Here is a 13,308-nt window from a genome sequence, read left to right on the forward strand (position 1 = left end):
CTGTTTTGAGGAACTTGGCTCTCAAGGGTATAGGAGGAAAGTGGTACAGTGTGATTGGGGGTCAAGGAAAGGTTGTTTTGAAATAAGAAATGTAGCACATGTTTATACGAAGTCAAAGGGAAAGAGCAAATAGAATGAAAGAGGTTTAAAAATAACCACAGCAGAAAACTCAGAGACTGAAAGATCAACACCCCACAAAAGAAAGGTGCCTAGAAAATAGGAAACAAGACAACTTTAAATAAAAATAGAGGGGGGTGGGGGTACCTGGGTGGCTCAGTGGGTTAAGCCTCTGCCTTCAGCTCTGGTTGTGATCTCAGGGTCCTGGGATCGAGCCCTGCATCGGGCTGTCTGCTTGGTGGGGAGCCTGCTTCCCCCACCTCTGCCTGCCTCTCTGCCCTCTTGTGATCTCTCTCTGTCAAATAAATAAGTAAAATAAAATAAAATCTTTAAAAAAAAAAAAAAAGAATAGAGGGGGGTGCCTGGGTGGCTCAGTCAGTTATGTGTCAGACTCAATTTTGGCTCAGGTCATGAATGATCTCAGGGTTGTGAGATGGATCCCCGCATGGGACTCAACGCTCATGGGAGAGTCTGCGGGAGATTCTCTTCTCCCTGCTCCTCCCCCAGCTCATGTGCAAATGTGCTTTCTCTCTCTCTCCAAAATAAATAAATAAGTGAACCATAAAATAAATTAATAAACTAACTAATTAATAGATAAGAATGAAGGAAAGGACACGAGAGACTGGTACAATTATGAATAAGCTTATATCCTGAGGTACAAGAAATTAAGGGAATTTGTAACTGATAGCCTCTATTTTTCTTCTCTGACAAAGGAGGCATACAGCATTTACTTGGAATAAAAGAGGCAGAAAAAACATAGGTAGGGGGTTTCTGGAGACAGTTTCAAGTCTGAAATATCTGTGAAGACGAATGGGAAAGAAAGTGGAGGATTACAGAACGGGATCATGAATCCAAACGATCCAAGTTCATAGTTGATGAAGCTGAGCTTTATCGTACCATTTTTCATTTTATATATTTGAAAACTTCCATAATTAGGATGTTTAAAAAAAAATGATATGGCACTACACACCCATCAGAACAGCCAAAATGAAAAAAGACCCTGAGGAGGATGTGGAATAACTGAAACTCTCATACTCTATTGGTGGGAGTATCAACTGGCACCAGCAATTTTGGAAACCTGCTGGGCAATTTCAACTGAAGCTAAACATAGGTATTACCTTCGGGACCCCATTCACAGGTAGGGAAATGTGTATGCATTTGCACTGAAACACGAGAATGAGGATGACAAAGCAGCATTTTTCACAATAGCAAAAAATTGAAAAAAAGTCCATTAGTAGTAAGATGGGTAAATCAATTGTGATAGAGTCACACAACAGAATCCCATATAGCAATGCAAATGAACAGACTACAGCTACACAAAGTCAATAATCTTTCTAATGTGGTAAGTGAAAGACAAAAACACAGACTGTATAATTCCATTTATATAGTGTTAACATGAATCTACATAGTTAGAAATCAGAAGAGAGTTGGGAAGTAGCTAGGAAAGGCTGTGAACTTGAGATGTATGAGGAGAAATAGAAGTGACCACTGTTTTGAGGAACTTGGGTCTCAAGGGTAGAAGGAAAGTAGTAAGAGTGAAGTGTGGTCAAGGAAGGGTTGTTTTGTTTGTTTAAAGATTTCAGGGTTGAATTTGTTTGACAAAGAGAGAGTATGCACAAACAAGGGGAGCAGGCAGGTAGAGTGAGGGAGCAGAGAGCCCAATGTGGGGATGTGGGGCTTGATCCCAGGACCACAACCTAAGCCGAAGGCAGCCACTTAACCAATTGAGCCACCCAGGTGCCCCTGAAGGATTGTTTTCAAATGAGAAATGTGGAATATATTCTATTTCCTGATCAGGGTGAGATTAAACAGATGTTTCTGCTTTGTGAAAACTCTTACCTGTTTACTTGTAAATAACGCTTTAAACTTTGTGCTTCTCTATATATGTCATACTTCAGAGAAAAGGTTTACTTTTCTTTAATTCTTAAATTTTTTGAAGTAAACTCTACCCCCAAAATAGGGCTCAAACTCATGACTCTAAGATCAAGAGTTGCATGCTCTACCCACTGAACCAGTCAGGTGCTCCTAAGAGGTTTACTTTCAAAGAAATGTGAAAGAGCTGAAGCAGTTAGAGACAAAGGTTACTTCTGTTTTTGTTAAAAATATAATGTCCCAATGTTTTATAAATGGACTTTACAAAAAAAAAAAAAAGTCTAGCCACATTTGCGACAATAAAGTCTCCCCAATGTACATAGTTGTACACCACAGTCCATGAGCAGGAGCAAAGAAACTGGCCTGTAAGATAAATCCATGTCAGAGACAGAACTGAGCTCTGACCAGGGAACCCTGGATTACAGAAGAAATTCTGGTTTTAAAGTAACCAGACGAGGGGTAGAGGGTGGTGAGGCCCAAAGGTCCTTGCTCATAAAAACCTCAGGTTCTCTTCCTTTAATTAACATGCAATAGTAAAAGTAACTGGCAAAAAGCAGAGCTAACACACATACACAAAACAAAACTCAGGTAAAGTGTCTTATAAAGATGAGATCACAGAAAATTAGAAAGCAAAGAAATAGATATAAGAGCAAAATGAGTAAATATTACCTCCTTATGGAAAATCCTGAAGGTAATAAAGAAAGGGTTAATTACAATAAGAAAATCACCCCTGTTGTAAGCATGTCTAACTTGACTGCCTCAATCTCCCAATAATTTCTTTCTAATATCCCAAAGTGAATTCAAATTTCCCTAGCAACCATCAACAGGGGCCAGTCTGTCCTTATTTTCTACCTTCCCATAAATGCATTTATTTCCCTCAGAGGCAAGTTAGAAATGTGATTTTTTGGTGCATCTATTTCTTTTTTCTCCCTCACACCTAAAATGTAAATGTATAGAGCTTGTATAAAGGCAACTGATATAATTTTGTACATAATAACAAATGATCTGATAATTCAAGAAACTAAGAAACAAGAGACCTTATTTAACTTGTTACCAACAGGAATACTGTGTAATACAAATAATTATAATTATCTTGTGAGCACATCACACTCATGACTTTTTAGTTAGTAGGATGTTCAGAGACTAGGTATGTTAGAAGGTGACTGGAACTAAAGCTCCAATTTCTAGACTTCTGTTGACCAAAAGGTTAGCTGCAGCCACACATGGTTACTGAGCACTTAACATGGCTAATCAGACTTAGTATGACGGAAAAAATTTAATCTTATTAATGTTTAATTTGATCACATATAGAAATGATATTTTGTATATACTGGGCTAAACAAAATATACTCTTTAAGAACTATAATGTCTCACAACTCTAGACTCAAATATTTCTACAAGGTACAACCTGCTGGGGCGGAGGAACCCAAGATCTCCAATTCCATCAAATCCCATCACCCCAGGGTGCCTGGGTGGCTCAGTGGATGAATACCTGCTTTTGGCTTAGGTCCTGGGATCGAGCCCCACACTGGGCTCTCTGCTTGGCAGGAAGCCTGCTTCACCCTCTTCCACTGCCCGTGCTTGTGTTCCCTAATTCCTATAAATGATAATAATACAAAATCTCCTTCCTACCCAGAGGTTGTCAGAAGAGCAGATTCAAATGAGGCACTTATAAAATTACCTTAAAAAATAAGTTACATCAGGGCACCTGCATGGCTCAGTCTATTAAGCATCTGACTGTTGGTTTCAGCTACCATCATGATCTCAGCAGGGAAGTTGGCTTGTCCCTTGGCTAGTCTCCCACCACTTGAGGGCTTCCCCATCCACCCCATGCGAATTACATCGTAACAACTGTGCATTTTGGTTCACTGTGATGATCTAGATTTAGTGACTGCAACATGTTTATAGTATGATTCAAATTCCATCACTGATGAAGTTATATAAATAATGCATATATTGATACTTTTGGCAAAATATAAATTTAAAACTTGTATAATGTTCTTGAGTGGGGGAAAAAGGTACAATTCACTTTTCTAGCCAAGAGTTACCAGGTTCATTCTAAAAGTATCAGATTTCACATTGTACAACCAAGTAATTCCTCTCAATTCTTACTGTACAACAACCCAGAGCACCAACTCTCAAAAGTTTTTGTCTGGCACATCAGGGAAAACCCCCATGGGAATCATCTGGTATTCAAGAGTTCAAAGCTCTGTTCACTGGGGAATTCAAGTGAGACTGAAAGGTCAGCTACAGTCACTCTAACAATTCAACAGAGATGTGGCTGAATTTGGTTCACTCTGAGTATTTCTTGAGATTCCTTGAGAGCATGTGATCTGTGCAGCCAAACTACCAGTCCTCTGGAGAAACATTTAAAACTCACTCAGAACATACATTTACACTATGGTATGGTGAAAAATTAACCATAATTAGTTACCTGTAATCGAAGTTTGTTTTTATTTTTTGGAAGTAAATGAAATCAAAGTCATTCCCATTCCAGCTTGTAAAATGCCTTTGAAATAATGAAAGTGATTTAATAGTTTCAAAGGAAATTTGCATTGTCTCAGTTAACCAATTAACACTGGTTAATTTGACTGTTAATCCTTTTTCTCACCAACTATCAAAAGACACACTAAACCATGCCATTGATCTCACACCTACCCTTAAAAATAGACTGTTATTATCTTCCTCCCTTAGCCTACCTTCTCTTTGTCAACAGAACAGGCCACAGTCTTCTCTTCTACAGCACACTGCTAATTAAAATACATTGCAAATACTCCTGAGTCAAAGTTAAAACCTTTAATGCTTAAACTCTAATTGGCTAACTCTTTATTAGAAAACTGGAAGAGTGAGTCAATGAGGTGAGGGAAGAAAGGTGACAGAAAAGGCCGGTGGGAGGGCGCCTGGGTGGCTCAGATGGTTAAGCCTCTGCTTTCAGCTCAGGTCATGATCCCAGGTAGGGTCTTGGGATCAAGTCATGTCGGGCTCCTGCTCGGCGGGGAGCCTGCTTCTCCTTCTCCCTCTACTGCTCCCCCTGCTTGTGCTCTCTCTCTTTCTCTGTCAAATAAATAAAATCTTAAAAAAAAAAAAAAAAGTTAAAAAAAAAAATGAAAAGGCCTGTGGGAAAGCAAAAAAGAGAAACTGTCTTTTTAAGTCACCATTTCACCACTGAATGTAAAAACATTTTCAGCTTCCTTTACATTTTTACACAGAAACAGTGATGGATTCAACAGAGTGAACAGACCACAAAACAATACCAATAATGGAGCCCCAAGAGATCACCAAACCAAACCATGAACTTCGAACCAGCTTCTGCAACAGATCACTTCATCATGCCAGGGTGACGTTTTCCCTACTCCCCCCCCATTCCACAATTCATCATTTCAGCCCCCCAAAAAAGAGTTGGGTAGAAAATAAGATAGGGAACCAGCAACAGAAAAGGTTACTGCTTTGTACTGATACATAGCACACTCTTAACAGAAACCAGTCTAATTTCAATACCAACCTAACAATTATTCTAGAATATTAGTTTTCTTTAAAAAAAATAGTAGATGGATGAAAAACAATAGGATAAAGTCATAAGTTCATTTTCCTTAGATAATTTTTAATTATGTCTGGGTTACTTTATCATTTTAAAGCCCACATCCATTCCCTGCTGGCCACTGAATGAACAAATGAACCAAATTAAAAGTTCCCAGTAACAATTCTTGCCTTTATTTAATTACACCTGATAATGATTTGTATGTAAGAGAGGAAAGACAGAAACAAGGGGACTGGGAGAACAGGCTGCGACAGGAAATTAAAATGAGACTGACTGTTAACACAAATGCACTCCATTACTGAATGCAGAGCAAAGCTGACAAATACCAAACACCAAGCTGGCCTGGGCAGAATACTGAGCCCAGCCCTGCTCACCTCTTCCATAATGTACCTATTCTTTTTTGTTGTTGTTGTGATGTACCTAGTCTTGACCTTCAAATGCTCTTTCCCTCTGGGTCTTTTTCTTAAGTCAATATACATCAATTCCTGTCTGGAACACTTTCCCCATATATATCATTAACAGGCACTGTGCACACACTGCGAACAAAATAAGGAATAAACAGTTAATCCCTGACACGTCATGAAATGTACAGCCTGTTGAGGAAAAACAATTATAATAAAGGCCCACTTGATAACCGTTAGAACACGCTCCAGTAATGTAATATGTTCAGAGCAGGGAAAATTCACTTACCAGATGCCAACAAAGCTATTTCAACCATCTTAAGAGATGCTGGCACAACCTGGGCTCTAGGTGGTGGCTGGAGGGATACAAACGACTCAGAAACTGACTGGATGTAAGAAGATGAGAGGAATAGGAAGGTAGGGTGCCCATATTTCTGCCTGGGCATTTTGATGGCTAAAAAGCCACCTAATGGGAGAGGGAGCAGTGGTTACGTAGACAGGTTCAACTGGAGGTGCCTGTGGGAAGTCTAAGCAGGGGATGCTAAGTGGGGGTTTCAAATGATGGGGAGAAGCTTGGTAGACAGACTAGAAATAGGCTGGAAGTTGTCAAGACATAAATGCTAACTGAAGCATAACTTGAGGAACCCCAACATTTAAGGTGCAAGGAGGATACTGGGTACACAAAGAAAAATGGAAAGTAAGGTTCTGGGTCTGGTGGCTGTAAGTTACAGGAGTCCCTATCTGCTGGCTTCTACCTATATCCCCTCGGTCTGCTACTGTACCTTGGGACGAAAGTCATATAGGCAACGCTTCACTGTCAAGCCAACTACAAATGCTGCTATGTTTTTCTTTCTTTACTTACCTGATGCCTACTCTTTTTAATCTATGAAAATCTAGCTTTACCCACTACAGAAACCGTCCTCCCTGTGGAATCAAGAACTTCCTGAATGTTCCCAGTAATTTCCTAACAGTAAGTCCTATTGACTTCATTTTTGCACCAGTTTCTGGGACACCCTCATCCCACAGTTGTCTTACATCCCCCACAACACTTCCCACTGTTCACCTGCTGTGTACTTACTAGATGGTGTGCTCCAACGTCACCTTGCCCCTCTCCTAGTCCCACCGGCTTGTCCTGGCTAATCTGACACAGATGGTACTTCTCAGCAGCGATTCTCAATTCTCTACCACCAATCTGTCTTTCCCAAGATCCTGACCTTTGTTTCAATCTTCTTACTAGACATTTTTTTTTTTTTACTTCCATCCCTCAGATGCCTCGAACACCACCTGTCCAAACTCAAGCTCGCTGGTTGTTCCCTCTAAAATGTGCTCCTCTTTTTTTGCTCTGTAGGTCAGTGACTTCCCCATTCACTCAAAGCCAGGAATCCTACTGCTTCTCTCCAACTAATTCTTGCAACCAACCAGGTATCAGGCTTCAGTGCATTTCTCTCAAAACAACTTTTTAGATCAGAGAGGAGGCCCAACACTACTGTTTTTCCATAGGGGCTGCTTCTGTGTACACCATCCCAGATAGCTTCCTGTGTTAGTGTTAGACCCACTGTTTCCACCTGCCTCCAGGACTGCTGCAGATTTCATCATTTAAGCGAATAATCTCAGCGTATAATCTCACTTCTTTTTTTTTTTTTTTTTAAGATTTTATTTATTTGTCAGAGAGAGAGAGGGAGAGAGAGCAAGCACAGGCAGACAGAATGGCAGGCAGAGGCAGAGGGAGAAGCAGGCTCCCTGCCGAGCAAGGAGCCCGATGCGGGACTCGATCCCAGGACGCTGGGATCATGACCTGAGCCGAAGGCAGCTGCTTAACCAACTGAGCCACCCAGGCGTCCCATAATCTCACTTCTTTAATGGTTCCACAAGCTTCTCAGTGCCACTACGGAGAGTAGTATAACTTGACAAATGTCAATCATCTTTCATCTCCTACTAAGCTCTTGGCACAGCCTTAGAGCTTCACTCACCCAGAGTGTGGTCAGCAGTGACATGATGAGGAACTTGCTAAAAAGCAGAATCTTGGGCCTCACCCAACTTTCTTACAAGAATGATTCAGATACACATCAGAAGTTTGAGAAGTGCTGGTTAGGTGCTTTAATGAACTGAATTTCTCACCTCCCAAGACACATTCTACCCTTTCAGATCTCCATGCCTTTGCAAAACCTGTATCATCTGCTATATGTGTCCTATCAAAATTTGCACCTTGCGAAGTTCTATACTACTGTAAGGGTACCTAGCACAGCACAGAACATAGTAAGCAATAAATACCTGAATGACTAAATCATGTAATCAATTAATTAATGAATGAATTTGGCTCCACACATGCAGGATCTGAGGTACTAAAGTGCATTCAGATGAATGTGAATGTTAGGCAGTTGGAAATAGTGGCGAAGGATTCAAAGGAGAGGTGGGCTGAGCTGGCACTACTTTTAAGTCACGAGCAACTATTTGGAGGTTATAGTAATGGATAAATGAGGCCATTACATTTAAGATTGAGAGAAGAAAACTATGGGACAAATCATAGGGAAGGCTGGTATTTAAGGGACCTACTATGAATTTGATGAAGAGCGGGTTAGCAGGGTGGGAAAGAACCAAAACAGGTACCAAGAAGTTCCAAAAAAATAAATGTATTTGCCAAACGGTTACTGTTCTCTCTGGCAACTGAAGTGGAATAGAACAATTAGATCAAAGATAAAGCAAAAGCTTAGAACTTCTTTAGACTAACAACTGAATGAGACAAGGCAACTAGAATGACCACTACCAAGGACCTTCTTTATTTGATGAGAAGGGAGAGAGAGCTGGAACTGATGAGAGCTACAGCATATACACGGGCCTAGTGATTAAAAAGGCTGCAAACCTTCAGTCATAAGACATTTGCCGAACATTTGCTCTCTGCCACATACCATAAGCTAACACTGGGACTATAATAAGAACACAAGTAATGCCCCTCAATGCCCCTCGTGCAATGAGATAAACTGAGTAACTGATGGACACCCCACAACAAACAGGGTAAGAAGCCATTGTAAAGTGGCTTGCCTTGGGGGCACCTGGGTGGCTCAGTGGGTTAAAGCCTCTGCCTTTGGCTCAGGTCATGATCCCAGGGACCTCGGATCGAGGCTCACATCGGGCTCTCTGCTAGGCAGGGAGCCTGCTTCCTCCTCTCTCTCTGCCTGCCTCTCTGCCTAATTGTGATCTTTGTCTGTCAAATAAAGAAATAAAAAATCTTAAAAAAAAAAAAAAAGTGGCTTGCCTTGGAAGAGGGGCAACTTTTTTTTAGGTGGTTGGTATAATGGAAAAAATGTAGACAGTAAGAGAGGTATATGGAGGGGATCAAGTTCACATTTAATCTTCATATTCTTTTATGCAAAGGAAGACTCCAGGCAAGCAAAATGATAAAACATTTCACTCTGCTCCGTAATGACTCTGAGATGGTAGGAACCCTATTCTTGACACACAAAGCAACTGAGGCACACAGAAAGGACAGAGGCCTGCAGCCATCAAATGGCTAACAAGTGGTGGGAAGACAAGTACTTTTTTTTTTTTTTTAAGATTTTATTTATTTATTTGATAGACAGAGATTCCAACTAGTCAGAGAGGCAGGCAGGGAGAGAGAGGAGGAAGCAGGCTCCCAGCTGAGCAGAGAGCCTGGTGTGGGGCTCGATCCCAGGACCCTGGGATCATGACCTGAGCTGAAGGCAGAGGCTAGCTTCACTCATGGTGACAGTGTGTGAGAAACAACAGCACCCCAAACTTTAACAAGATCCTCAGGTGATGCTGGTGCTGATACACGGGCCACATGAGTTTGTAACACCCGCCTAAGCCCTGGTTCCTTGTGTTACTGTAATAGTGTCTGAGAGCATGAACTAAGATTAAGAAAATAAAGGGCTAAAATGAAAGTCTTCAGTATTTGGCACATAGTCAAACCAACAGCAGGTTATTACTACGTGACAGATAACCAGTGATAGAAATTAAGGAGGTCAATTAGAGGTAATCAAAGAGGAAAATGGCTGTTTTAGAGGCAAAAATAGCAAGTGGTTAAGGAGGAAATCTGTGACCTTAGCAAATTAAGTTATATAACTACTCTGTGCCTCAGTTTCCTCACATGTGCAACAGGGATCATTACAATACATACCCTCCAGGATTGCTAGGTAGATGGAGTATATATAAAGCCCTTAACAGTGCCCTGGCATTTAATAACTGTTCAATCAAGGCTCTAATATTACTACCATTGCTACAGCTGTTCTACTACAGCCACTTTTGCTACTGGTAGTGTGACTTGATACTGACTGGACAGGTAATAAAATACATCAAAAGGACTTCCACTAACAACCAGAATATATGACAAAACTCTTCACAACCCATATGGAAACAGATCTAGAGAAAAAATAGCACTGCAATTTTTAATATGTAAGCCTCCTCCACTTTGTTTTGCCAAATGTAGAAGCCGATCATGTTACCACTCAAATCAAACTCATAGGAATGAATGCCTAAAATGGCAAGAGTTATCTGAAGAAATACTCAAAGCCATAGATCAATTACATAGCTTTTTGAGTTGTTCCCTAGGCTGGAAAACTGTACCTAAAAATAGTACAACAGTGCTTTCATGAGAAGTTCACTATCCTAGTATACCGTTTATGAGTAGAATGACTCTATCAAAAATATCCTGTTGAGATTGTTCCTAACAAAGTGAGATGTCCAGAAAAAAGTGAAATCCATACAATTATCTGGACATCCCCGGGGTGCGGGATGGCATTGGGTGGGGGGTGATCCTCTACACAGTTTATGTTATTCCACTTTTCTGCTCTAGATGTAGCTTAAAATATTTTTCCCAGAGGGAACATGCGTAACCCACTTCAACTTCAGTTTAGTCTTTGACAAAACAAAGGTGGGAATGTACCATGTAAACTGGTTACTGACCCTTCGTCCTTTCCAGAAGCATTACTTTGGAAATTTCACCCAAGTCTAAATGGTATGTATCAAAAAGGTGGAGGTGGAGGTGGTGCTATATACCGAAGATTAGACTTGTTAATAGAATGTTGATCCCATGAGTAATGCTGACAGATGTGGCATCCAACAATGGAATTAACATTTCAACAGGAAGCAGAGAGCCATCCCAACAAAAAGGGCCACCCGCTCCTTTCCAACACTTAAAAAAAAAAAAAAAAGTCCTTCCAGAGACTACACAAAGTGTGCCTCCTGAGGGTCGCACCGTTGGATTTTCAAAAATTAGCCATTTGGTTCTAACCGTGACATATGCCTACCCTGACAAACAAGATCAGTTAGTTAAAACACTGCCATAAAAACTGATCAGTTTTTTAAAGCGTCAAATGATTATGCCTTCTAATGGTCCACACATTTTTTAAATGCCTTTTTTTCCCCTCCTGAGAGAGGCGCAGTCAAAAAATGTACTGGGCGAATCCTTCAGGAATTGCCCTGTATAAGTCATCCCCTCTTATCTTCAAGATGAATTAACTCATCATAAACGCAAACCGAGCTTATTTCCTCTTTGCACTTTGCTCCGGGACTGCAGAAATTATATGACTGCATTTTTGCAGGAACCTAGTTTGGATTTCCAACCGTCTACTTCGTCGAGCTACCGTCTAGTTAACAGCTCGTGCTTGGACTCGCCTCTTCCGAGATGGAAGAATGCTCAAGCTACTACTGTTCGTCTCGTGCTTGGGCTCGCCTCTTCTACGAGACCAAGAATGCTCAAGCTACTGTTCCTTCAGCGCCTCTTTCCTAGAGATCGCTTGGACGCACGGCGGCACTGAAAAGCTCAGTGTCTATTTAATCATGGCGTTTGAAATTCAGCCTCCCCGCCTGGACTGCTCAACACCTGGAAACTCGCAGCCCTAGGCTTCTGAAATCGAGTAACCCCGCGCGGACACGACACGAGCTAACAAGAGAAAGGGCAAGAGCAAATAAAGCAAAGCTCGCACCCGCAGCAAAGAATGGTCTGGGAAAGACGCCAGGCGCACCCGGCACGCCGCGCCCACCCACCCGCGCCCGGGGAGCCCCTCCACCGCCGCCCCCATCTCGGGGATCGGTCCCTACTACCCCCAGCTCCCCCTGCCCCCGCACCTCACGCCCCCGCACGGCTCCATTCCGAGCCGTTCCACCTTCCCGGCTCGCACGCGCGGCTCCGCAAAACCACCCCGGTGCAATACCGCCCGCACAGCCACCACTGCCACAGCGCCCCCAAATCGCACCCGTCCCCTCCCCCACGCCTCATTGTTCCCGGGTGGCCGCAGGCAGAGAGCGCCCCAGGGCGGTGCCGGCAATAGGAACCCTTGGAACAAAATTGCCCCCTACTCACCCGCGACTCCGCACAAGAGGACCAAGCGCAGCAGAAGCGCCATGGTTGCGGCCCGGCCGTGGGCGGTGACTGAAGGTAGGCGGCTCTCACCCGGGGTCTCAGTCAGCCGGTGCCTGCGCGCTCCCGAGTGGCTGGCGGCGGCGGCACCTCAGCACCCCCGTCCCACCCCACCCTCGCTTGGCAGGTGAAACACGTCACTTCCGGTAGTGACTGAGCCCCGCGGCGCGCGCCGGCTCCGCCAGGAGCGTGGGGTTGCCACGGCAACCAGCGCGGACTGCCCTAGGGATCCTCCGGAGTAGGAAGCTCCCGCGCCAGCTGCGCTCCGCGTTGGGGTGAGCGGACAGCCCTTCGCCCCAAGCAAGAGCCAGGGTCCCTACTTCAGCGTCTTCAGTCAAATCGGGGTTTGTGCACTAGGGTCGGGCCAGCCCCTCTCCCCAAACAACTGACACCGCGGTCGCGCCCTTGCTCCGGGGTGCGGCACAGGACAATACTAGCCCGCCTGCCCTGGGATCCTGAAGCGCGGCGAATATGGTTGGGACTGGCGAGCACTCACCCGGCTCTCCCCTCGCGGTAGTAGAGAATGCGGGCGGGGGAATGGGTGGTTAGTTTCCAGCCAAGCGTCCCACCTTCGGCGGTTTGCTGCGAGGTGTCCCACCTAAGGCTCTGGGGAAAGCGAACTGATCAGCGCCTCCTCCGCTCCATGCCCCCCGCCCCCCCCGCTCCACCCCCCTCCCCCCACCCCGCATTTCCTCCCTTTTCATTAAGTCGGTGGGCTGCCGTGGAAGGCTCCAGAAGGTTTTTCCCCATCACCAGTAATGACTGAACCCCCAGACTGCAGCTTCGGATTTGGGAAATGCCTGGGCTGGCTTTTTGACCCTTTGTATTCAAAGGTTATTCCCGCCCTAAAATTGGCCATCAAGGACCAGTGAGCTTTAAAAGTGGGGTTTAGGGGTGATTGAAGGCTGGAAGAGGTGTTGGGAGGACCTGGAAGTTAGAGATTTGGGATCGCCCGATCAGCCTACAGTGTCACTTCCTGGTATCCTCCATACTCGTTCTTGTGT

The 13,308-nt window shown here is 43.7% G+C and overlaps 1 protein-coding gene and 1 long non-coding RNA gene across 4 annotated transcripts in view; one reads left to right on the forward strand and one right to left on the reverse strand.

Moving 5' to 3' along the window:
- CXADR (CXADR Ig-like cell adhesion molecule) overlaps positions 1 to 12,423 on the reverse strand; it is a 59,698-nt gene extending 47,275 nt beyond the window's left edge. For all 3 annotated transcript variants that reach the window (XM_032878000.1, XM_032877999.1, XM_032877998.1), the window contains exon 1: positions 12,248 to 12,423. In XM_032878000.1, the coding sequence (XP_032733891.1) occupies positions 12,248 to 12,290 (43 nt within the window). In that variant the 5' untranslated portion in view covers positions 12,291 to 12,423. The remainder of the gene's footprint in view (positions 1 to 12,247) is intronic.
- Positions 12,424 to 12,429: 6 nt separating this feature from the next.
- Positions 12,430 to 13,308, forward strand: part of LOC116879642 — a 73,951-nt gene continuing 73,072 nt past the window's right edge. Inside the window, exon 1 of the long non-coding RNA XR_004385072.1 lies at positions 12,430 to 12,579. This is a non-coding gene — a long non-coding RNA (uncharacterized LOC116879642). The remainder of the gene's footprint in view (positions 12,580 to 13,308) is intronic.

Source organism: Lontra canadensis, unplaced genomic scaffold (assembly GCF_010015895.1).
Source record: "Lontra canadensis isolate GAN:19392208 unplaced genomic scaffold, GSC_riverotter_1.0 scaffold62, whole genome shotgun sequence".
Taxonomy (NCBI): Eukaryota; Metazoa; Chordata; class Mammalia; order Carnivora; family Mustelidae; genus Lontra; species Lontra canadensis.